Source organism: Chelonia mydas, chromosome 1 (genome assembly GCF_015237465.2).
Source record: "Chelonia mydas isolate rCheMyd1 chromosome 1, rCheMyd1.pri.v2, whole genome shotgun sequence".
NCBI classification, from domain to species: Eukaryota; Metazoa; Chordata; order Testudines; family Cheloniidae; genus Chelonia; species Chelonia mydas.
Genome location: NC_057849.1, coordinates 292,805,511 through 292,827,908, shown reverse-complemented (window position 1 = coordinate 292,827,908; position 22,398 = coordinate 292,805,511). Strand labels below are relative to the sequence as shown.

Here is a 22,398-nt window from a genome sequence, read left to right as displayed (position 1 = left end):
TCACTAGTATTAACAAAATGCCTATAAGGTTTATCAAGGAAGGGTGACTACCAATAGAAATACAAAGAATCAAGTCAATGGGTGATCAGCTCTTTGATCTTTCCTTCTTAAAATCAAATCTGTGCATAGTGATTATCTTTTTATTGTACTGCTAAAGCTCTTGTGCCTACACAGAATGGCTTTAAGAGTCCAATACTACATCCCTTTCTCAGGCAAAACGCTCATTAAAGTCAATAGTTTTTACAGAAGAAAGGGTTGCAGAGTTGGACCCGAAGGCTATAAATATGAACAAACCTATTTTTTTGCACTGAAATATTTCTGACTGTTTTTTAAATATAAACTAAGCAGGCAGAAGATCATCATATATACAAACAATTTAATGACCACCGTGACTTCTTCCAAGTAAAATGCTTCTATTGTAGGAATTATACTTATGGATATCAGTACATTAGCTCTTTCTGCTCAGAGTTGCTGAAAGAATGATTTGCTTAAGAAGATTAGTCCTTTCAATTCTCAGAAGTAGTACTGGACAAATGAGCCTAAAATTACTATAGATTAACTCCATTAACATCTTCTGAACATTTTTAAAAAGGCAGACCTTTCTGTGAAAAAAATCTTTCAATCTGACCTTTTATGTGTCCCTTCAAATAAAGTATCAGCTATTAACACACACATTTTTCACACTTAGATTTCATTTGTTGTGTTGATGCCAGTAAAAACTGATGATCCTCAAAACTATTTTTAGCCAATCAGCGAAAGCAGCAGTCTGTTCTCAATAAAAATTCATCGGCTCTAGTAATTCCCTCTGATGAGTGATATAATTCAGCAAATCTAGAAAGCTGAAGTGGATGTGCTGTAGGAAAACATGTTTAGGACTGGTTTCTCAAGTGATTTGTTGAATCTTTAAGCGAGTTGTTAGTTTTCACGTAGGTTCTAGTTTAATATGATTATATGCATTAAAAACGATATGTTGCAATAGTCACAATAGTTTATTTAGTGTACAATAACACTGCAGATATTACTGGTATAAGAGCTTATTTCCCACCTGAAACTTCAGTGTCAAATCCTGCAATGCTTACTTGTGCCTTGCAAAGATGAAGTTTCACTGAAGACAGTGGGGACCTGATCCTTCATTCCAGACTACCATTTTTAGACCTCCATTGAAATCACTGGAATTACACTTCTGTCAAACTGATCTAAAGAAGTGATGAATCAACCCTGGAATTTTTGCCTTGCTAAGGACTGAGCAAGAATTGTAGGACTGGGGTCACAGATAGAAGCAAATCAATGTTGTGTTTACCAGAGTGTGAAAAAATTGACAGGTTTCAGAGTAGCAGCCATGTTAGTCTGCATTCGCAAAAAGAAAAGGAGGACTTGTGACACCTTAGAGACTAACAAATTTATTTGAGCATAAGCTTTCCTGAGCTACAGCTCACTTCATCAGATGCAAAATTGAAGCATTTGTAATTTACATATCCCTTCTCTCAAAAATGGCCAAAGTAGTTCTCTTCCACTGGTTATTTTTAAGTCACAGTGCCATCTACAGATTAAATATAACACATGCAACTCAAAGCTTTTGTGATAGTTTTGCTTCTTAGTTTATTATTCAGTTTTCTCCCCTTTCATGTCAATATCATCTTTTTACAAATTTTTTTCACAGAAGAATTTTATAAATAACTTTTAATTGTGATAATGACAAGGTTCCGGTGACAAATCACTGCAAGATTTCCTCACAACCTTAAGCTTATGCAGTGAGCAGGTCTGGTCAGCAACAAAATAAAAACATTAACTGCCTGAAATAAAAACATTAACACTCTTCTGTAAGTGTATTAATGGCAAACTCACTCCTGGGTCTCGAAATACCCATTTCCTTCAATTCCTCAGTACAAGAATGAGAAAGACGATCACGCTGTGGGCTTGAAGAAATGTCCTCTAATCAGCGAGATGACTCAGCACTATTACTCACATCACATATCCTTTTAGCTCTGGGTTCATATGCATAGTGAAAACAGGTGAGGATGAATGGGCCATAGAACTCAGCAAGGTTTCAACAGGCCTGGATTTTCACTCTGGTATGGCAGCTTTCCTAGTAGACAAATAGTACTAGACAGTAAACGCGTTGTGGCAGAAGCTGTCTTTGTGTGTCTTATACAGCACCAAGCATAAAACTAGCCCTTAAGATGACAACAGAAAAGGCAAGGAGGAAATGACCATTCACCATATTCCCCTTTCTCCATAATCCAGCTTTGGTCATGCAGTTGTAAAGCTTGTGCAAATATCACTGGCTAAAAGTCAGGCCTGCAGCTCTTGGCTCCGCTAAGTAAATATGATATAATATATAATTTAGCACTGTTTGGCTCCAATGTACTCAGGACTATATATTTAGTTTTAAAAACAAAGTAATAAAATCCTAAGTTATTCATTAATTCTTTCTGAACTACACTGTACATGATGAACAAGATTTGTTTTCCCTATTTTATAGGCAACGTATGTAAAATACCTCCATGGATTATGTTACTCCTGTAACTTTTTACTATGAACATTCTAAAGGTCACATTTCATTATTTCCCTCAGACAAACAGTTGCATAACATGAAGGATCAAGGTCAAATGACAAAAGAAGAGATGCTTTTGATTCATTTAGGTGACTGTCTTCTTCAGTTTTGATTCCCTTTTCATTGTCCTCTAAGAAATGATATGACAGATTGTGGATATATTTCAAAATGTGTCTGTAGCATCCAGGTGTGTTCAGCTGTAATGCAGACACCCTGAAGCTGCATGTCTGCAGCCCATCCTTAGCAAGCCTTTCATGGTACCACTGCCCAACTTTATTATTGGGATACTTGATACTGTGTCCAACCATTGGAAGAACCACCTCAAGGAAAAAAAGAAAATATATGTGAGCCACAAATGTGTTTGAAACAAAACCACCACTTACCCCTTTAAAATTTAATTCCTTTATGTTTTAGGGCCTGATTCTGCAAAGAAGCCACCTTGCTTCCACACCATAAAAGCCCAAGCAAAGCCATGGAAGACAGTTATTTGAGGCTTAGACTGAAAGGCACAGAAGCCAGTCAAAATGCCAGTACTCTCTCTAATAACAGACTACAAACATACCAAATTGATTGTTTTCTGGATTGTTCTGAGATACAGAAATCGAGAATATGTTAGTATTCTTTGTGAGTCTCCAAACCCTTGTATCTTCAGCCTTTTCATACCCTGACCTTCAAATACTCTTGAACACTTCTCCTAACACCGGGGGATTGAAATAAAATGTTTCAAGAAAACTAGAATTAGTAGTTTGCTAACACTCAATTGACAGTAATAGTGCACAAAAAAGCACATCCAACCAAGATAACATTGCCCGTATGTTCAGTACACATGAGTGAAGACTTTCATTTCTGTGTTTGCTGTGAGTCCAGATTAATTTCTATGCCCATTTTCCATAAAGTGCACTCTGAAGAGAAATAAAACTGCACCTGTAAATTAATCAGATCTATTTTTAAAACAAAACTTATCTTCATTAATTCATAAACCCCTGAAACATGATTTTTCAAACAAACTTACTTGGTGTATTGCATATTTGTTAGCTGACTCTTCTGGAGCAGTTACTACGTGAACCTGGTATAAAATGTTTAAAAAAAATACTTATAGCTTGACAAATAGTAGAAAAAATAGATTATGAACCAATCACATATTTGTATTAATCCCAGCCTCTATTAAAATTAAGAATTCTAAGGCTGTCTGACTACTCCAAGGAGAAATTGTTTCACTCAACAAAAAATTAGAAGTGTTTAACACAAAGTAATCATTTTATTAGTACAAGGCCTTGCATTAAATAGAAACTAAATAAAACTAATGTTAATTACCGCTGTACGAACCTACCATTATAGTTCTAATATGCTTACCCACCTCAAGTTCATGGTGCCAATGTAATTTCATGCTAGAAGATTGGTTCTCATGCTAAATGTGAATGTTACTGCATAAAACTCCATTTTTTAATATTAAATTTTATAGCTCAGCTTTCCACTGAATTTGGTCTATTCAGTTTATTAAACTCACTTTTTTTTTTCCTAACATTTTGGCAAAATCACAATACGCATAGGAAGCTACTGTTTTAGAGCTCTGAAAATTATTTACAGTGACCTCTAAGCTGCTCTAACTCACAGAAATATCTACAAGAAATTTACTCTTCAACTAAACAATTTGAGTCACATCCTGGCTATGTATGTGCCATTGTGCACACCATTACAATAGTGCAAAAATTCCACAATGGTGCTGATACACAGGGGAAAGATAGCTGCCTTTTAGGTCCTCCATGACCAGATCCACAGAAGGATGTAACAGAAAATAGCTTAGAGGCATCATGTATGTGTAACCATTCAGGCCAAGTCCAGGTTCCTACAAACACCTTCATACATTCCTACTCTTGCCATGAATACACTGAACAGTCAGGACGGAAAAGAGCTTTTATGGTGTATAGAGCATGTACGCCTATTTGTGGGGAGTTGAGGGCAGGCTAAGCCACTCCACATTAGCCAAACTAAGTAGCATAAATGGGTTAGAATGTTTAGCTAAACATAAAAAGCAGAACTCCTATATCTTAAGCTATTTAAGTGTGTTAAGCTAACCTTTACAAGAAATATTTTGTAAACTCACTCTATCATTCAGAGAAGAATTTTCACCAACATTATCTTCAGAGAGGACCAGATCACCCTCCATTACTTTTGAACCATAGGTCATAAACCTAAAAGATGCAGCTTCATTCCAAATTTTACTGCAATATGCATGAACGTAGAATATACGCATGGAATGAGGAATGCTGAGCCATCCTCGGGTACAACCCTCGTGGTGTAAACCATAGCGATTCAAGGCGCGAAGCAACATCTTCTCTCTTACTTTAAATTCGGGCAACATTGCCAGGGTTCCCTTTGCATCATCTGAAATAAACAGAAATAAACATTGGAACAATCATCTGCTTTCCAAGTTTAGTCTACTAGAAAGTGAAAAACTTAAAAAGAAGGATAAATTAAAACAAATGAGGAAAAGGATGTCAGACTCATTTATTTACACTGGTTTTTATTGTTTTGTTTATTATTCCTTGCCTTTAACTTCTCATGTCAGATAAATTCCATCTTATTTACCTTGTAACCTATGCTAATTAATTCAATTTTCTGTAATTTACACTAAATATAAATTAAACTGGCTTTACTATGTTCATTACTTCAGTCCAAAGAGTTTCTAGTTCCTTAGAAATAAAAGCATATCACATCATTGCTAGCAGGGTGTACTTACTAGCAGGAAGAGAAATTGTAAGAGAATTGAAAGAGAATTGTATTCCTGTCAAACAACATGAGGTACTCAGACTTAGGCCTACACTGTCAGAAGATGGACCTCCCTTTTGGAAGCACCCCCAAACCTACACCATTATTAGCACTTGCATTGCTAAGTACCCTGATTCATCAAAGCAGCATAAGCACCAAGTCATTTGAGGGAACACATTTTGTAGCAAAAAAATAATGTGCTTGTTTTATTTTGTAGGTGCAAACTGCACTTGACAACAGGGAGTCTGAGCCTCAACCTGGGTAGAAATGTACACCTTTGCGTTCATATTTCCTGCTTTCCTTTGTAATTTTATCCAGATTTTTGATTTGGTGAGAAGTCATTTGTGTAGCCTTTCATTTCTTGCTTTGGGAAAAGATAAGCAGCTGTTTTCAGAGTTCATATCAATGCCTTTTCATGCATCATACAACAAACTACAGTACAGAAGGACTCAAGGCTCTCTTCTGTGAAATGAAGCACACCTGCACCCCCTGAAGCCACATACCCTAGCTTTTCAGGCAATATACAGCGATAACTGGATTTACAGACATGAGAGATTTGGGGTCAAGAGTGACTTCAAGATTTCTGACTCTGGGAGAAAAGTTAGGGTCTGAAGAATGGTTTCAGAGTAGCAGCCGTGTTAGTCTGTATTCGCAAAAAGAAAAGGAGTACTTGTGGCACCTTAGAGACTAACAAATTTATTTGAGCATAAGCTTTCGTGAGCTACAGCTCACTTCATCGGATGCATGCAGTGGTCTGAAGAATGACAGCAGAAAGAGACATGTGACAAACGGGGCATTTTACTTAGAAGACAGATATTAGTTTTTGAAAATATGTTTCAGTGAAGAATGGAACTCAAGAAAGGAAGTAGGTGAGTCAGAGAGAGAGAGCGGAGGGAGATGAAGAGTTGAAAGTCAATTACACAGACGTTATGGCCAAAGTTGTAAACAAAGGCTGTGATTTTCAAAGAACCTAAGAGAGTTTGGCACCCAACTTTCATTCAGTGTCAATTGTAGCTGGGCTCCCAACTTTCATACACTCCTTTGTAATTCCCAATCAAAGAGAATATGATAATTCAAAAGAAGAGAGGCGGAGGGCAAAAGAAGAACGCAGCCTTTAGGAACTTCTCATATCTTTTCCACTATATAGATGTAAAGCCTCTACCAGAAATAAAGATTCTCCACTGCCCTGTACTTGGGAGATGGTAGCATTTTACACTCATATAGAATATGAGTGTAAAATAATAGAATTATTAACTCAGGCAGTATGCAGCAAAACCCTCACCCCCCAAAACACACATTCCAAATAATGACAAAAACATTTTAAATGTGGAGTTTACCACTTTGAAGAAAATATCTCTTTGCCTGGTTTACAGGATCATCTGTATCTTCTGGTGTGAAAAACAACTTCACAGCTTTTACCTTTAAAAAAAACAACACACACGAGGTTATTGTGTTTTAATGTAACTACTTGTTCGATGAAAAAGACAACCATATGTCAGTTCTGTGGTAGGATACCATATAGCATCTCAAAACTCTGACCATTTCTTATGCATGATGGCTCAAATTCTCTCCTCTGACAGAAAGTCCTAAAATGTCACAAGTTGTGAAATCAAGTGCCTACTGTATTCTCCCCTTGGAAGGAAGGGGTTGCAGTCAAATAGAAGGGATGGGAACAGCCTTCAAAACCTGCAAAGGGGAAGGTAATGATGCAGGGAGTATTATTATTTTTTTTTAATAGGTTTCCAGCTGGAAATCTTCCAGGTTGCAAGGTGAGCATGCGGCCTAAAGCAGTAGCACTCTGGTTCTACCTTGTGGCCCCCAAACAAAGCCTACAGAGGCCTAACCATACAATGTTCACATGGAGGGGCTCACACACCCTCACACAAAGGGGACAATGATATGCCTAGGCTGTGTCTACACAAGATTAGATGATATGTTGAGAGAAACACCTGAGCATGGTCTGTATTACAGCTTCCATTATTTCTACTACCAGTGGAGCTAGGTATTTTGCAAGTGTATATAAGACCCTAGTTGCTTTTCCCCTCACCTGTCAGTTTCAGGCCATCAGCACCTGTTTTCCGGCTCATTTGTCCCCATCTATACCAGGCAGTGCAGCAGAGCAAGTGCCTCAGCATCTTTAGTAAAAAAATTACCAATCTGCAGCAAACTAGTCACATTAATTTCTACCTTGCCTGAACTCAAAATTTTGCACAGAGTGTAAGTTATTTTGGTGGATAGCATCCTGTGGGATCTAACAGCTTGATTCTCTTTGCATGCAGGTGTAACTATATTGACTTTTATTAAATTTCTCAGATTTATATCAGTGTAACTGAAGAGGAAAATCAGATCCTATATATCTAGTTCAACAATAACTTCTGATACCATGGATCTCATTCTCTACAGCCTCGTATCTTGTACGATCATTTACCTGTGCAAACTACCACACAAGTTACATGACAGAGAAGAATCAGGACCTATGTCTCATGAAATATTATTTGAGAAATTAATTCAAATTGGCTTGCAAAGAACAACTTTTGTGGAAAGAAGACTGGCTGAGGGATGGTAACCAAGGGATAATGAGAAGCAACAACATATTGAGAAATGCAGATACATCTACTGGGATCTTAAAGGGTTTGGGTTTTAGATCTGGTCTTACTTAATATTCTTGCAAAAAAATTTTTAAAAAAATCTCTCCCAGTGTACTCAGCCCAACAGTCTGAATATTCACAAGTTAAAGAGCACTTATCATCACGAACAAACTGGAAAAAGGAACTTTTGATTTACGTTGTTCTGAGCCTAGTATTAAAAGCAGATGTCTTTATGTAAAATTATATTATTTATGACAATTGCAGTGTAACAGCCCCACAAAAACACTGAAAACTACTTTCCACGCTATTTAAAATAAATAATGTTTAAGCTTAATGTTAAAATTAAACATTTGTTTTGTTTAAATGTTAAAACATTCATGATTGTGACACAATATTGTTAAATCATGGTGGGAGTTGGTTTTGCAGTCTCCTCCAACAACACTCACACTACTACTGTCACACATGGAGATCACCGTTCAGTAGGATGGTAGCCTCCAATGTTTGACTCAAACATGCCAACTGTAGCCATGGAAAAGAAGTAGACTAGTCATTTGGATTATGAGGTGAATTATACCATTTCTTCATTCAGCAAAGCCAGTCCAATTTGATCTGTCTGAACATTCTGTCCATGCCCAAATCGCTGAGGTCCATAGTAGTTTACAAAACCTTTTGTCTACAATTAAAAAAGAAATCAACTGGTTAAAACATGAAAATATTAAATATTCATTAAAACCATAAGGTGCATATTTTTAAAGGTATTCAGGTATTGCTCTACTTAGAGTTGGGAGGACTAAGTAACTTAGACAGCCAAGTCCCATTTTCAAATGTGACGTAGGCACTTAGACCTGGTCTACACTGTGTGTGTGTGTGGGGAAATCGATCTAAGATACGCATCTTCCGCTACGAGAATAGCGTAGCTGAAGTCGACGTATCTTAGATCAACTTAGAATCACTTACTTCGCATCCTCGCAGCGCGGGATCGACGGCCGCCGCTCCCCCGTCGACTCCGCTTCTGCCTCTCACCCTGGTGGAGTTCCGGAGTCGACAGCAGAGCGATCGGGGATCGCTTTATCGCGTCTACACTAGACACAATAAATCGATCCCCAATAGATCGATCACTACCCGCCGATCCGGCGGGTAGCGTAGATGTGGCCTTAGGAGCCTAAGTCCCATTGACTTTCAATGAGAGGCTGCTAAGGCACAGATCCTCAAAGGATTTCAATGGCAATTAAGCACTGAAATACTGTTGAGGATCTGGGCCTTAGGCTTTGCAATGGTGAGCAGAGCAATGCCTGAATATCTTTAAAAATCTGGGGCTAAATATGGCAAATGTTAATTTTGTTTCAACTCCTATTCAGATAATGATTACAATCAGAACGTATACTAAAATGACAAGAGTTTACACTTATCGGTATACAGCAATTTATAAACATTAATGAAATAAGCTTAATTACACCCCTTTAAGTATCCCCATTTTACAGCTAAGAAAACTGAGTCAGAGAGAGATTAAAGGGGACACTTTTTAGAAGTGTTAAACATCACAGCTTCAAATGGTATCAATGACAGCTTTAGGTGCTCAGCACATTTGAAAAACCAGGAGCTTAATGACCTGCCTAACCAAATACACACAGGATGTAGCCAGGAAGAGAACCCAGATCTCCTAAGTCCCACACCTCTGGGACTCTCATGCAAGCTGAATAAATAAGCATGAAATCAAACCAAACCAGAATCTTTCTGCATATATATGTATAATCACTTCACGATGAATCCTACTAAAGATGACGTCAAAGAGTTGGTATTTTCCCTGAGCAACGCCAGAAATATTTACTCAGGCAAAGTTCACACTGAAGTCAATGGGAGTTTTGCCTGAGTAAGCACTGTGTACAAAACGAAGCAATGGCCTCATCAAAACAAACATATAAATAATGATAGATATTGGACATTTTTTTAAACACATCTGATTTCACAGGAGGACTCCACCTGCAAAGCTGTTACTATCGTAAAGCCCAAGAGCAACTGCATTACTGATGAGTGGGGATCAGAATTTCCTAGTGTTTTGCTGGCCACTACCTGTGTGAGTAAAACTGAGCCAGTGAGGTCACGATCACATGACCCAATGAGGGTTAATTTTCTGGAAACCAATAAATACACATAGAGCAAGGTGAATGTGAAATAATGTAAGGGCATTTACCTTTCAAAAATACATAATAGGAGAAGCTACATAGGTATAACCTTACTTAGGTTGCATATGCCAGTGTGTGTAATTAAGAGATAAAATCCTTAAGCTGGACTAAATGGAACAAGTCTTTTCATGGTCTGGCAATAGGTTAAGTCTAATAAAACAGGACCAAATACAGGCCATGTTCATTTTTCAGGAAGAGTTGCACCATAAAAAATATCCCTCAGTTGATCATCTTCTCCTGTGCACTGTGAAGTCAAAAGAAGGAAGGGCACAGAAAAGAAAATTAAAGCAACAACTGAACATTTCTTTTGTTTGTGAAAAATAACTTTCAAAAGAGTAATTATACTGTAGAAAATTATTGGGACAGGGTACTTGTGGCACCTTAGAGACTAACAAATTTATTCGGGCATAAGCTTTCGTGGGCTAAAACCTACTTCATCAGATGTGGGTTTAGCCCACGAAAGCTTATGCTTAAATAAATTTGTTAGTCTCTAAGGTGCCACAAGTCCTCCTCATTTTTTTGCTGATACAGACTAACACGGCTACCACTTTGAGACAGGGTGTTTCTCAGTTTGGTCTTTAATTCCTGACTTAATTATTTTGCAAAAAATTGGCACTATGACCATTATTTAGAAAGACTGAGAGATGGGAAAAGCAATTAATGTCAAATAAAACACTTCTAAATAAGCTAATAGGTTTTCCCTTTTCCTGACCTTCTACTTTTCTGAGGAATTTAGAGATCCTGATTTGTGGCTTAGGAAAGCATCTACAAAGGGCTCCATCAATTTCTTATCACTTTCTTCTTCTGCTCCTGGGTTTGTTTTTTTTTTTTTTTTTTTTAACAGTTATTTATCTCATCCCTTTCACATGAAAAGTCTCTGCATTTTTGCTAATGCAGCCAAAGTCTATAACTGGTTGGCAGGTATTATTCTACATTTTCTACCTGTCGGAAGTCAAAAGCATCAGCTTTCTGAAGATACAAACTTTCTCCATCAGGGCCAGCCTTATGCCTCAGCAGCACAGGTTCATACAGATACCCCATGTCTGTCAAATTCCCCATCTGTTGTCCTGTACTACTCTGGAACCAGAAGGCTGTGGCACAGAATGAACTCACTACCTGTCCTCCCTTTTTGGCAAGTTGCTCTGTTCCTGGTTTGTTGAGCCACAGAGACTAATGATCAAAGGGCACACAGCTTCTATATTTTAAAACGAGTGGAGATTGCAGGTAAGAGGTAGCATGAGAACCATCTTGTTCCGAAAAAACAGCATGATAATTTTTATGAGGCAAAAATATTTCCTTGTTGAAAATGAAATCATGGCATGGCATCTCTTTTTACCTTAACATTTTCAATTGCTTCAGATATTCTCTCTTTCAGATCTGCAGAAAAGTCATTGCTTTGATGTTTTAGATCTCTCACAATTATATCAAAGTGGTTCCCCTTCAGCTGACCAAGTCTAAGGTGCTGGCACACTGAATGGATATTATACACTTTCATTCCTTTTTTTTCAATTGTGCTTCCAATTTCTTTCAACCTACACAAATGATAAATGGGGAGTTTATGAAGAACTCTTGATAAGACATTCCACTGGAAAAAAAACATGTTTCCTTCACAAATGCTTTGTTTGCCTCAGCACTAATTACGTGTAAAACTAAGATTCAAAAATACTTGTCATTCAAAGGATTTCCCTTCGTCTTACTTGCAATAAGTCACAGTCGTGCTTACTGACTAAGCATTTAAAATAATTTGTGATCTAGAAATTAACCCCTTATCAAATGATGCTTAGAAGTTAATATAATTAGTTTAACGGAAGGTTAACAACAGTCTAGGAGTGAAAAATTATCAGGTGGATTTAATGTTATATAGGGGTTTTCAAATTTTTCATAATATGGACCACGTTTTAATAAAGAGATTGTCTGATGGACTACCTCACTCCAATTCATAATCACATGGACCATCTTCCCTCCTATTCGTGATTGAATGACATCTTTGTGGTGACTACAGCAGTGCTTTCATGGGAAAAGCCATAACCTCCCCCCCTACTATTACTATTAAAATTAAGTGGTATTTATAGTTTCTTTAACGCAATTTAGTAGCTGGAAACGAGGAGAAGGAGCCAGCATCATGTGACCAAACAAAACTCTGCAGACCATCAGTAAATGCTCCCTGGTGGTCAACAGGTCACAGTCTGAGAACTGCTGCTCTTATTACAGAAAAAAGTACAAGAAACAAAGAAAAAAGAAAAAGTTCACAAATGTGTTGCAGATAGACAATTTCTCCTTATACATTCTAAATTTATAATCTTATTGTACTTCGCATTTGGAAATATGGAGGTAAGTAAGAAACAATTTGCCAAAATCGGGACAAAAGTAAATTCTAAATAATGCACAAATAGCACTATTAAATGTTTTCCTTTGTTTGGTTTTGTCACTCTCTAGGTAAATAATATGAGTGAGTATATTCAGTTCTGTTAGCTCTATAGTAAATATATCCAGGATCAAGCCCTTAATAATCTATCTCCTGTCTTCACCTTTTTGCAGTCAATTTTCTTGTGGTCTTAGTCCTGAGCCACAATGAAATTGGCTTTGCAATAATGGGAGGTTAAATACAGGTTATTAAGGGCCTACCAACTGCAGTATTTATCCACAGTAAAATTCTGCTCCAACTGGTCTTAAAAACTAACAATAATTAATAAATTAGCAAAATTTTGCATTGATATTTAAATCTATAAGCACATATGCATAAACAGTACATATAAGCACATATGCATAAACAGCTTGCCATCTCTGGAGGAAAAAAATCTACATTTACCGATATACTAAAGTAGATTATAAAAATGTTATTCTAAATTCAAGATCAATCCGGCCGCTCTTATATACACAAAACTTCTCTTGACCTGAATGAGTGTAAGAACTGAAAGATTAAGAGGCTATATAAAGGCCAAATATTTGAACTGTCAGTTGTGTTTCCAATTACAAGCATGTGCATGCAAACCCAAGGAGAGAATTAATGCTCTGAGTTTGCTTTTATAAGGCTGACCAGAAGAGAGTAATTGTGTTTTAGAGACTTCTATAGTACAGCCTTTATTCTTGATGAAAAACAGATTTTAAGGGATCAGAAAAATGAGAATGAGAAATAAAAATTCAGTACAGTCAACCTTGAGAATGCTTCTAAGATATTCAAGTTACTCCATTTTGGTGAATGTCCAATGAAGGCTATAAACACAAATCAACCAAAGTGTTTTTAAATATTTCTGAAGTACCAAATTAATACTTTGAATACAAGGATGATCATTTTCAATTGAGCTGCAATTAAAAATTAGCTAATATTTGAATTAATGATGACTTAGATGATGATCCTGCATAAGCTTATTACCGAGTGCAATGTTTACTACTGAAGTCCCACCGGCGCTACTTATCATAGTAAGCAGTACATTTGGTAGTAATTATTTGCAGGATTGAACTAAGACCACAAAGAAGGGATGTTCTTGTGGTACCAAAAGGAAAAAGGACCATACATTTCCCAATCCCTGGTATACTGGTTCCCGGTATTTATTCAGCAACTAGCTCCTGAAGTTTAACTTTCCTACAAAGTTTCAAGATAGATGTATCATTAAAGTGATATTTTAATTTCAGATTTCTGTTATTAGGGAAGGTCAAGCTACACAAAAGACCAATCTTTTTTCCTCTCTTTTAAAGGTAAAATATTTCTTTCTTTAAAAAAAGAAAAACAAGTTTCCTCTTTGGCTTCCCCTTTCTTACTTGTGACAGAAGAAGATTTTTGTCCCGTTTATGACAACACAGAGGAATCTGAATGCAGTAGCTACAACACTGTAAATAGCAAAATCCCATTGCAGTGGGTTCTGCTCATCAAAGGGCAAAAGAGCTAGAAGGGAAAATCTGTCATCCTCCTCCTTAATAGGCTATCTTACCTCATCATATTAAACTCAGGCCTATATGTGAAGGGAGACTGTTGGAGTCAGAATCATGGTTCCCCTACTCTATGGCTGTCAAAGTATAGCAGAACTTGCCTGATATATCTTTATGTACTAAATCTCACCAGTTAGAGTGCTGCTCACTCCCTATACTGTGTCAAGATCATTGACTCTCTACTGAGGAAAGGAGTACTTGTGGCACCTTGGAGACTAACAAATTTGTTAGTCTCCAAGGCGCCACAAGTACTCCTTTTCTTTTTGCGGATACAGACTAACACGGCTGCTACTCTGAAACCTCTCTACTGAGGGTGATGGAGAGAAGCCATTACCTAACTTGCCTCCTTTAGCAGGGTCATAGATAACTTGTTTTATTGGGGGAGGGGGAGCTAGATTAATAATAATAATAAAATAGCTATTGAATAGTGCTTTAATAAGTAGTTTTGTACTACAACAAAATTTGTCCACTTTTAATAATGTGAGATAAATGAGCTTCTGTTCTAAACTCAGTATCTCCTTTATTTATTAATGTAATCCCTAAATTTCTGGGGGGCTAAAGCTACCTCAAGCCTTCCATTGTCTATGCCCACACACATGGGAAAGAACCTGCTGTTTCAGAGATCACATAATACTGGAGAGAACCATTACAGAGAAAAACTATCACTATTGTTGGTCTTGTGGGGCATCTACCCACATGCCTTCCCCTCTCCTGATCCAACAAGTGCTGATGTGTCATTCATACTCTCTGAGGAGAAAGGGCTGAACGACACAGTCACCTTTTCGGGTGACATGCAGCTTCTACTGTTCATTCCCTGAGGTTGCAAGGGGTGGCACATCAGTGACCGTGGCTCTTTTCTCCATGCTGGGTTACAGTAGCAGTTCCTTTTCTTCACTTCACTTAGAGAGGGACTAAGAGTTTTGGGACAGAGGGGGTTGATGGCAAGTTGCACCCTCTCCAACCACATATTTACATCAGGCAAGCACTGTGCTGGCCTAAAAGACAATGCCAGGAAGTAGAGGAGAGAGCAACTTGACCTGGTTCTCCTGTGCTGGGTGATGGCATGTCCTTAGGGAAGACACCCCTTCGTCCCCCAGGACAACTTCTTCTGATGACACAAAAAGTAGATTTTGATATTCAGTGTGTCCCAGATGCTGCACCCTGATTAGTTCACTAGATCATTGGAAAGGACAGGGACAGCTCTCTGCAACAAGCAAGAATAAGAAAATATATACTTTTTTCCTCTTAAAGCCCAAGGCTAATCCAGTGTCAGACCTGATATTCCCTAGTAAGAAAAGCATTAAGTCACAAAATAACTGCTCTAAGCAGACTCAAACATAGGAGGAGATGGCCCAATATAATAAGATTGGTATTAAAAGGTGCTTTCACATTTATTAACCTATTCCAATGATGAAATTGCTGTATGTGAGGAACCAAGTTTTTAGTACCTCTCAGGAGTCACTTTTTTCACAACCATAGCTTGGTAGGTGATGGCCTTTTTGTCTTTGATGCCTGTGTAACTGAAGTCTGAAGGAAGCACACCAAGTTCAGAAGACAAATAGCTAATTGCTTCTAGTGTTTCCAGATTTTCTTTTTGAAGCGTAAAACCTGCAACGAACAGCTCAAAATTATTAGAAATCCACCATTCCAAATTATATTGGCAACTCTGTCATCATTAATGGGCTAGCTGCTATTCTTTAACATTAGAACAGGACAGGATTTGGTAAGAACACAATCAATTGTTCTCAAAACTAAACTATAGGTAGAGGAAAAAATGTTTTTGTATTGAAGAGAAAGATTTAGATGCTGATAACTGATGCTCAAAACTACAGCTACTAGAAACCATAGTCGGCCATAAAAGCAACAGAATTTTCAGTGTTCAGAAGATGCAAATCTCTTCATATAGAAACAATCAAACAAAGCAATTTAAAAAAAAAAGACATACTGAACATTTCTAAGACAGTCTGTGGATTTAATGTTGGGCCTACAAACCATTCTTCTAACAGGAACATCATTCTGCAGATCAAAAAATAATGGTTTTAAAAAATGAAATCAGAAATCAAATCTGGTCTTATTATAAAACTGTGAGAAATAACCTTTCCAATTAATGGTGGAGCTTTAACATCTAAAAGATTAGGAACACCTAACAGAACATCCAGAATTATTCAAGTTATTTTAAAATGAGAAACTATAATGCATGCAATTTACACAGGGAAAGAGGTTGCATTGAGGGTATTTCAGCCATTTCCACTGTGCTATTTATTTAATTCACTGCAGTAACTGGATTCATCTCTCACACCAATTTTACAGTAATTTAACTCCACTGACTTCAGTAGAATTATTCCTGATTTATGCCTGTGTGAATGAGAAGAGAATCAGGTACTCTGTACTCTTTTAAAAAACAATTATTACAAAACAATTAACCAAGGAAACTATAAAACATTATTAAATATTTACCTGTATAAATATCTTGTTTTTCCTGGCAATCCGCAGCTGGCCTTTTCCTGGACAAACTCTTCTCCCGAAACCTTACTATTATTGCTACATTTTGCTGACCATTTAAGTCTGTCACAGAAAAAGACTTTGTTTCTACAAGTTTTCCAAACTTCTGACTGACAAAATGGTGGACTGCCTTTCTGTGCTCCTTATTCCCATCAGGCTTAAAAGAAAATTTAGAGTTTTCCAGTTTTGCATCTAAAAATTTTAAAAAATCAAATGCTTCCTCCTCAGACACTAGTTGACAGAGCTGTTTGTAATCAGTGTTTCCTTTGACAATAATTTCATTACTCTTTGTAACAGTCATTAAGAAAGGAAATTTCTGTCTAATGGCGCTGTGTAAATCAGCTCGATTCCTCTTGTCAAGGACAGGCCCCAGTGAGAACTCGGTGGGATGAGCGGCTGGATCATGTTCTGAGTCCCACCCATCTTTTATGTTACAAGCAAACTGATTCAATAGTTCATTCACAGACTCGTCTAACAAGGAGTCCAATGTACCTGCTTCATGGTGCCCACCTTCGGGTGCAGTTCCAGCCATGTGCTCTGTGCTGCCTTTGGCTGGCGACAGGCCCTCTTCTGGAGCATGACTGGGGCTGTTGAATGGACCTAGCACCTCTTCTCTGTGCAGCTCCGGAGGCTCTGGACAGGACCTGCAGGGTCTCTGTGGGCAGCAGCTTTCTGGGGCTGCAGGCGTGTCACCGAGTGCACGAAGAGTCTTGGCTGTGCTCTCGCTAAGCAGCCGCCCAAGGGTATCAATTTCTGTGACGATAAAGTCACTGGCAGAGGTTTTTACGCTACCCTGGAAGCCGATGTGATTGCTCCGCATGCTCAGCACACCCGGCATGGTGCCAGTCCTGCCCCGAGGCCACACACCTGTGAGAGAGTGCACCAGTCATCGCACAGCGGCCAGAGGACCCCCACATTTCCCAGGGGTTATTGCAGCTTACCAGCTACTAGCGGGGCCTCCTGAAACAAAACATTAACACAAGGGGTACCACTTCCCATCCTGTGGGGACAGCAGTCAGCGACCCTGGCCCCATCCTCTGCCCTGTGTGTGAGGGGCAGCAGGACCAACAAACCCACTCCTCCCCCTGCCCTGTGCATGTGAGGGGCAGGAGCCAATGAACTTGCCCCCAACCTCTGCCCTGTGCGAGCAGGAGCCAGCGAATCTGCCCTCAACCCCTGATCTGTATGGACAGGAGCCAGCGAACCCACCCCCTGCACTGTGTACATGGTGGGCAGAAGTCAGCGAACCCAGCCCCACCCCTGCCCTGTGCATGTGGGGGGCAGCAGACATAGCACAGCGCAGGGCCTGGACAGGGGACCATGAGGTGAGGTGCTGCCCCCACCCAGGGAGCAAGAGGTTCCCAGCTCCTGCCCACAGGGGGCGCTGCCGCTATCAGCCCGGTGGCAGTGCCCTGGGATCAGCCCTGCAGGGATGTCAAGGTTCAGGATAGGCCCTGGGCTTTGTCTCAGCCCCCCGTGACGGGCGCTGGCCACACCGCACTCGCTTGCCCAGCGGGGGTGGGGGGAGTTACATCACAACATACATGAGGCTCCTCGGTGCCATCTTGGCGTGAGAGGGGTGTGGGCAGTGTGACAGGTAGCTGACAGAGGCGAGTAGGCCCAGACAGTGAGGCCGCCTGCCCCGGGCAAGTGATCCCAGCAGGACGGGTCCTTCTGCGAGCCAGACCCTGCTCTCAGTAGCACTAATGTGTGTGGGGGTTGGGCTGGAGGAAGCCTGACTCAGGGCTTGGCTTCACTTGCAAGTTACAGTGCAATAAAGGAGCCCTGGGCGCACTAGCTCACTACCCGTCCACACTGGCAAGGCACGTAGAGCGTTCTGACTCCACGGCTACAGCGCTGCTGGGACTCCACCTCGGCGAGTGGAATAACATTTGCTGCGTCCCCGCTGGAGCGCTGCGGCACCAGTGTGGACGAGGTGTTGCATTACTGCGCTCTGATCAGCCTCCGGAAACATCCCATAATCCCTTTAAATCAAGTGGCCACTCTTGTCATTGTTTTTGAATTGCTGCTGGAATGCGGATATGTCCTTTGAAAGCTCCGTTTCTGACAGCCGCTGCCTATCTGCTCCGAGACAAAGCAACCATTAGTGTGGAATGCTGTGTGTGAGAGAGAGGCGGGGTGGGGGGGGGGTCTGCTGCTGTCTGAACTTACAAGACAGCATGCTGACATGCTCTCAGCCCCCCCAAAACACACTCTCTCTCCCCCGACATACACACAACACACTCCCTGTCACACTCCACCCTTTCCCCCCCCACCCCTCCGCATTTGAAAAGCACGTTGCAGTCACTTGCATACTCGGATAGCTGCCCATAATGCACCGCCCCAGTGCCGCTGCAAGTGCCACAAATGTGGCCATGCCAGTGCACTTGAAGCTGTCAGTGTAGACAGACTGCAGCGCTTTCCCTACTGTGCTCTCTGAAGGCTGGTTTAACTCAAAGTGCTCTACATCTACAAGTGTAGCCATGCCCTCAGGCTCTGCCGTGAGAGCCAGCCCGTCCCACTGGCCTGGAGTGAGCCATGTAGGATTCACGTCTTGCACTGGGTAGCAGCGTGCTTGGTGCTGCAGAGCCGTATCTAGTCATTTTAGCGCTCAGGGCGAGCAAATATATTTGCACCCCATACCGTTTTTTCCCCGTCATTTTTCTCCCCCAGAGGCTTTGTGCCCTGGGCGGCTGCCATGCTCGCCCCACCCTGGTTTCGGCCTCTGTAACTCTGCCACTTGCCTCCTTTGTGATCTTGGGTAGATCACTGGTGCCTCAGTTTTCCCTTATATGAAAGATACTCTACAGAGGGATGGTGGGAGGCATAATTCACTGGTAAAGAGAGCAAACTAGAGTAGTTCATCTCTCCAGAATGTGTACAAGGTGAAAAAGGGACCCTTTCCCCGTAAACCAGAGATCACAAATTAAGAGCCCTCACAGAAAGCAATATTGCCATTGTAAACTCTAGCTTTAGAGATCATGCAGTCACTACAGCATTTGGGACCAGTGCTATAGTATCTACTTTATAAATATTTCAAATATGCCTTTCTGAAACTTAATCCTCTGAACCACTAAAACCCATGCCCATGTGTGGCTTCCAGAGAGAGAATCCTGCCTAACGTATGTCCCAGTGAATGGGATCCACCACAGTGAATGGGATCCACCACAACTCCAGCTGGGCCCCTCCTACCCTGTCAGTAATCTGCCTCTCCCATCCTAGCCCATAGGAACTGTGCTAAACAGCTCTCTTCTGGGAAGCATTCCCATACTCATGTCCAACAGGCATAAAAGCCTCTTCCATCAGGCAAAATCAGATCAGTGTTTTGCTTCCAGCAAAAAACTGCAAGTTTTATGGTGATAGCAATTTCTCTATCTCCTGATTAATAACAACAAACCAAGGCCCACAGGCTGGGGAGAAGAAGAGAGCTTAATTGACTCTGAGTTTTGAAATGGGGTCTTAATGTCTAGATTCAAATTAGCAGGCATCGCCTTTTCATCTGGGGAATTGAAACGAAATGTGATTTTCTACAGCAGGCCATGGCTAGTCCTGGTCTAGTAGTCCAGCTCCCACCACACACAGCACTTTTAAAACATGTGTCAGATAAAGTAGGTATCTTCCTCTTTCACATGCTTCATTATTTTCCTCACTGTATTGTCTGAAGTACAGATTTTAACACCCCTCCCTCCCACACACTTATCTAAGCCCCCCGTGTTCTTCCTGCAAATCAAGAGGATGATGAGATCTGGGGGGAAAGGAAAATAAAAAGAAATGGCTTTAGGCTGTTTCGTTTTCCCAGTGAAATAATAAAACCTTATCCCAAAGCAAATTAATGTATCTAAGTGTCAAAAGAGCAAGACATGATTCTCCATCAGCAAAAGCACAGGGGCTATGGGATAGAAAGTGCAAGTGGAAACAGTGACATCCAAACAACAGTAAGTAATTAATACCTGACATTTCCCACGGCTGAATTCTGCAGTAATGGTGCAAATCACAGCAAGAGCACGGATAGCAACTAGAACTGGGCTTGACACAAGTCTGGGAATCAGATCTGTTTCCCAGTCCTAATCACTGCAGCAAGGCACTCTGCCTGCTCAGTTTCTCCATCTAAAAATTGAGATAATGGTGCTACTCCCTTTTTGTAAAGCACTTTGGGTCGGATCCACAAACGGACTTAGGTGTTGCAATGCTGAGTGTCACAGCACCTAGAAAATGACAGGAACACACCATGATCCTCAGTTAGCTCTCTGTACAATGTATGGCGAGAGATAAGTGGCTAAGAATGCCATCCACAAAAGACAGCACTGCTGCTCCCTACCTAAAGTAGGGAATGGGAGATGCGGACCACAGGCATATGTTATGTTAAGCCCTGCCCCGTTCTCAGAGATAGGCACCTACAGCCAAGCTGCTTTAAGGCACTTATGTCAGTTTAGCAATCCCCAAACAGGAACATTCACCACCTGGAATCGGACAGCTTAATAGGGATGTAAATACCGTTTAAAAGTTAACTGCTTAAATGATTAAAAATATTTTGTTTAAACGGTTAACCGATTAAAGGCCGATCTGGCCCATCCAAGGGTTAATGGTTAAGGCAGGTTAACAGGTAAGACTAATGCTAACATTTTACATCCCTACAGCTTAGATACCTACTTTGTGGATCCGAGCCTTTAAGAGCTAGAAAATGCAATCTAACAGTAAAGTGTTATTATAAGCTGTAATGCTTTGGATCGATGCTGCAGAACAATTTAACATAGCTCTTTATGTCCTCAGTGAGAGCTCCTGAGAGAAGCCATGGAAGCCCTATTGCTTGACACACTTAAAGTCTCCCTGGACCAAATAGTAATAAATGCACAAATGGGCACAATCCTGTGTTGGCAGGGAGAAGGACTAGATGGTCTAACTGGTCTTTTTAATCTCCAGAGTCTGTGATTTACAAACATTGTGAAACAATGAATTCGCAATTGTCCAATGTGAGTGGAGAAGGGACTGGGGTTTGAGGGACATCAAGAGTGCAAACTTGTTTATTAAAATGCGTGGAATAGGTAGAGTGGCTGAACAGATTGGGCATTGGTCTAGGAGTCAGGAGCGATGAGCTCAGTCCTGGTTTTGCCACTGACCCACCATGTAATCTTAGTCTTAAACTCTCTGTGCCTCAGTTTCCTCATATGTAATTGCACTTATGTATGTTTGTAAAGTGCTTTGAGAGCTTTCAGTGAAACATGTGATGTAAGAGCTGAGTATAGGTAGATAAATACAGGAGTGCTGCCCTGAGGAGCTTACAAAATCAATCTAAATCAGAAGCACAGTAAAGATAGGAATGGGGGAATGGCCTATGAAAGAGCAGCACGGCAAGAGGCTGACACAGAACAAACCACGGTTGTTGCATTTACTCCATGCCTACTACATCTGTTGCACTAGATTTCTGTTATCCTGGGTGTGCTTAGCAGGCTAATTCACAGCAGCCCTGCACCTGACCGAAGCAAGAGCCTTTTTACTGGGCGACATTTTCCTGTCTGAGACAAATAAACAGCCCTGCGCGGATCAAAACGTTACATTAAAATGTGCAGAGATCAATACTCGCAGCTTTTAACCTCACTTGAGAGCATGCAGGTGTCAGTCGTCCCCACCCCCCCTTCTCCCCAAGTACCGCCCTGGCCCTGGCCCGGTGCCCCCCCTCCCAGGCACTTGGTGCAGCCACTTCCTACCTCCGGCGCGCGGTCGCAAGCAGAGCGCGCGGGCCCCCTGCCCTGCCCACCAGCCGGGGCGCTCAGAGCTCTGCCGCTGCGGTCCTAGCGCCGCGGGCCCCTGCTCCGCCCGGGACACTGGGCCCGCGACGCTGCGGGGGCGGGGCCCGAGCGCCCTGGGCGGCGGCCGG

At 40.8% G+C, this 22,398-nt stretch overlaps 1 protein-coding gene across 7 annotated transcripts in view; it reads right to left on the bottom strand.

Moving 5' to 3' along the window:
- Window positions 1-968: 968 nt before the first annotated feature.
- Window positions 969-22,398, bottom strand: part of PUS7L (pseudouridine synthase 7 like) — a 29,161-nt gene continuing 7,731 nt past the window's right edge. The window contains exons 1-9 of one of the 7 annotated variants that reach the window (XM_037887819.2): window positions 22,229-22,371; window positions 16,479-17,390; window positions 15,470-15,629; window positions 11,431-11,626; window positions 8,486-8,584; window positions 6,661-6,742; window positions 4,659-4,939; window positions 3,567-3,620; window positions 969-2,874 (exon numbers count right to left, since the gene is read on the bottom strand). In XM_037887819.2, the coding sequence (XP_037743747.1) occupies window positions 2,545-2,874; window positions 3,567-3,620; window positions 4,659-4,939; window positions 6,661-6,742; window positions 8,486-8,584; window positions 11,431-11,626; window positions 15,470-15,629; window positions 16,479-17,361 (2,085 nt within the window). In that variant the 5' untranslated portion in view covers window positions 17,362-17,390; window positions 22,229-22,371 and the 3' untranslated portion in view covers window positions 969-2,544. Of the gene's footprint in view, window positions 2,875-3,116; window positions 3,621-4,658; window positions 4,940-6,660; window positions 6,743-8,485; window positions 8,585-11,430; window positions 11,627-15,469; window positions 15,630-16,478; window positions 17,484-20,473; window positions 22,091-22,228; window positions 22,372-22,398 lie in introns of those variants that run through there. The other 6 variants (XM_043548899.1, XM_043548888.1, XM_037887810.2 and 3 more) reach the window with 6 other exon arrangements.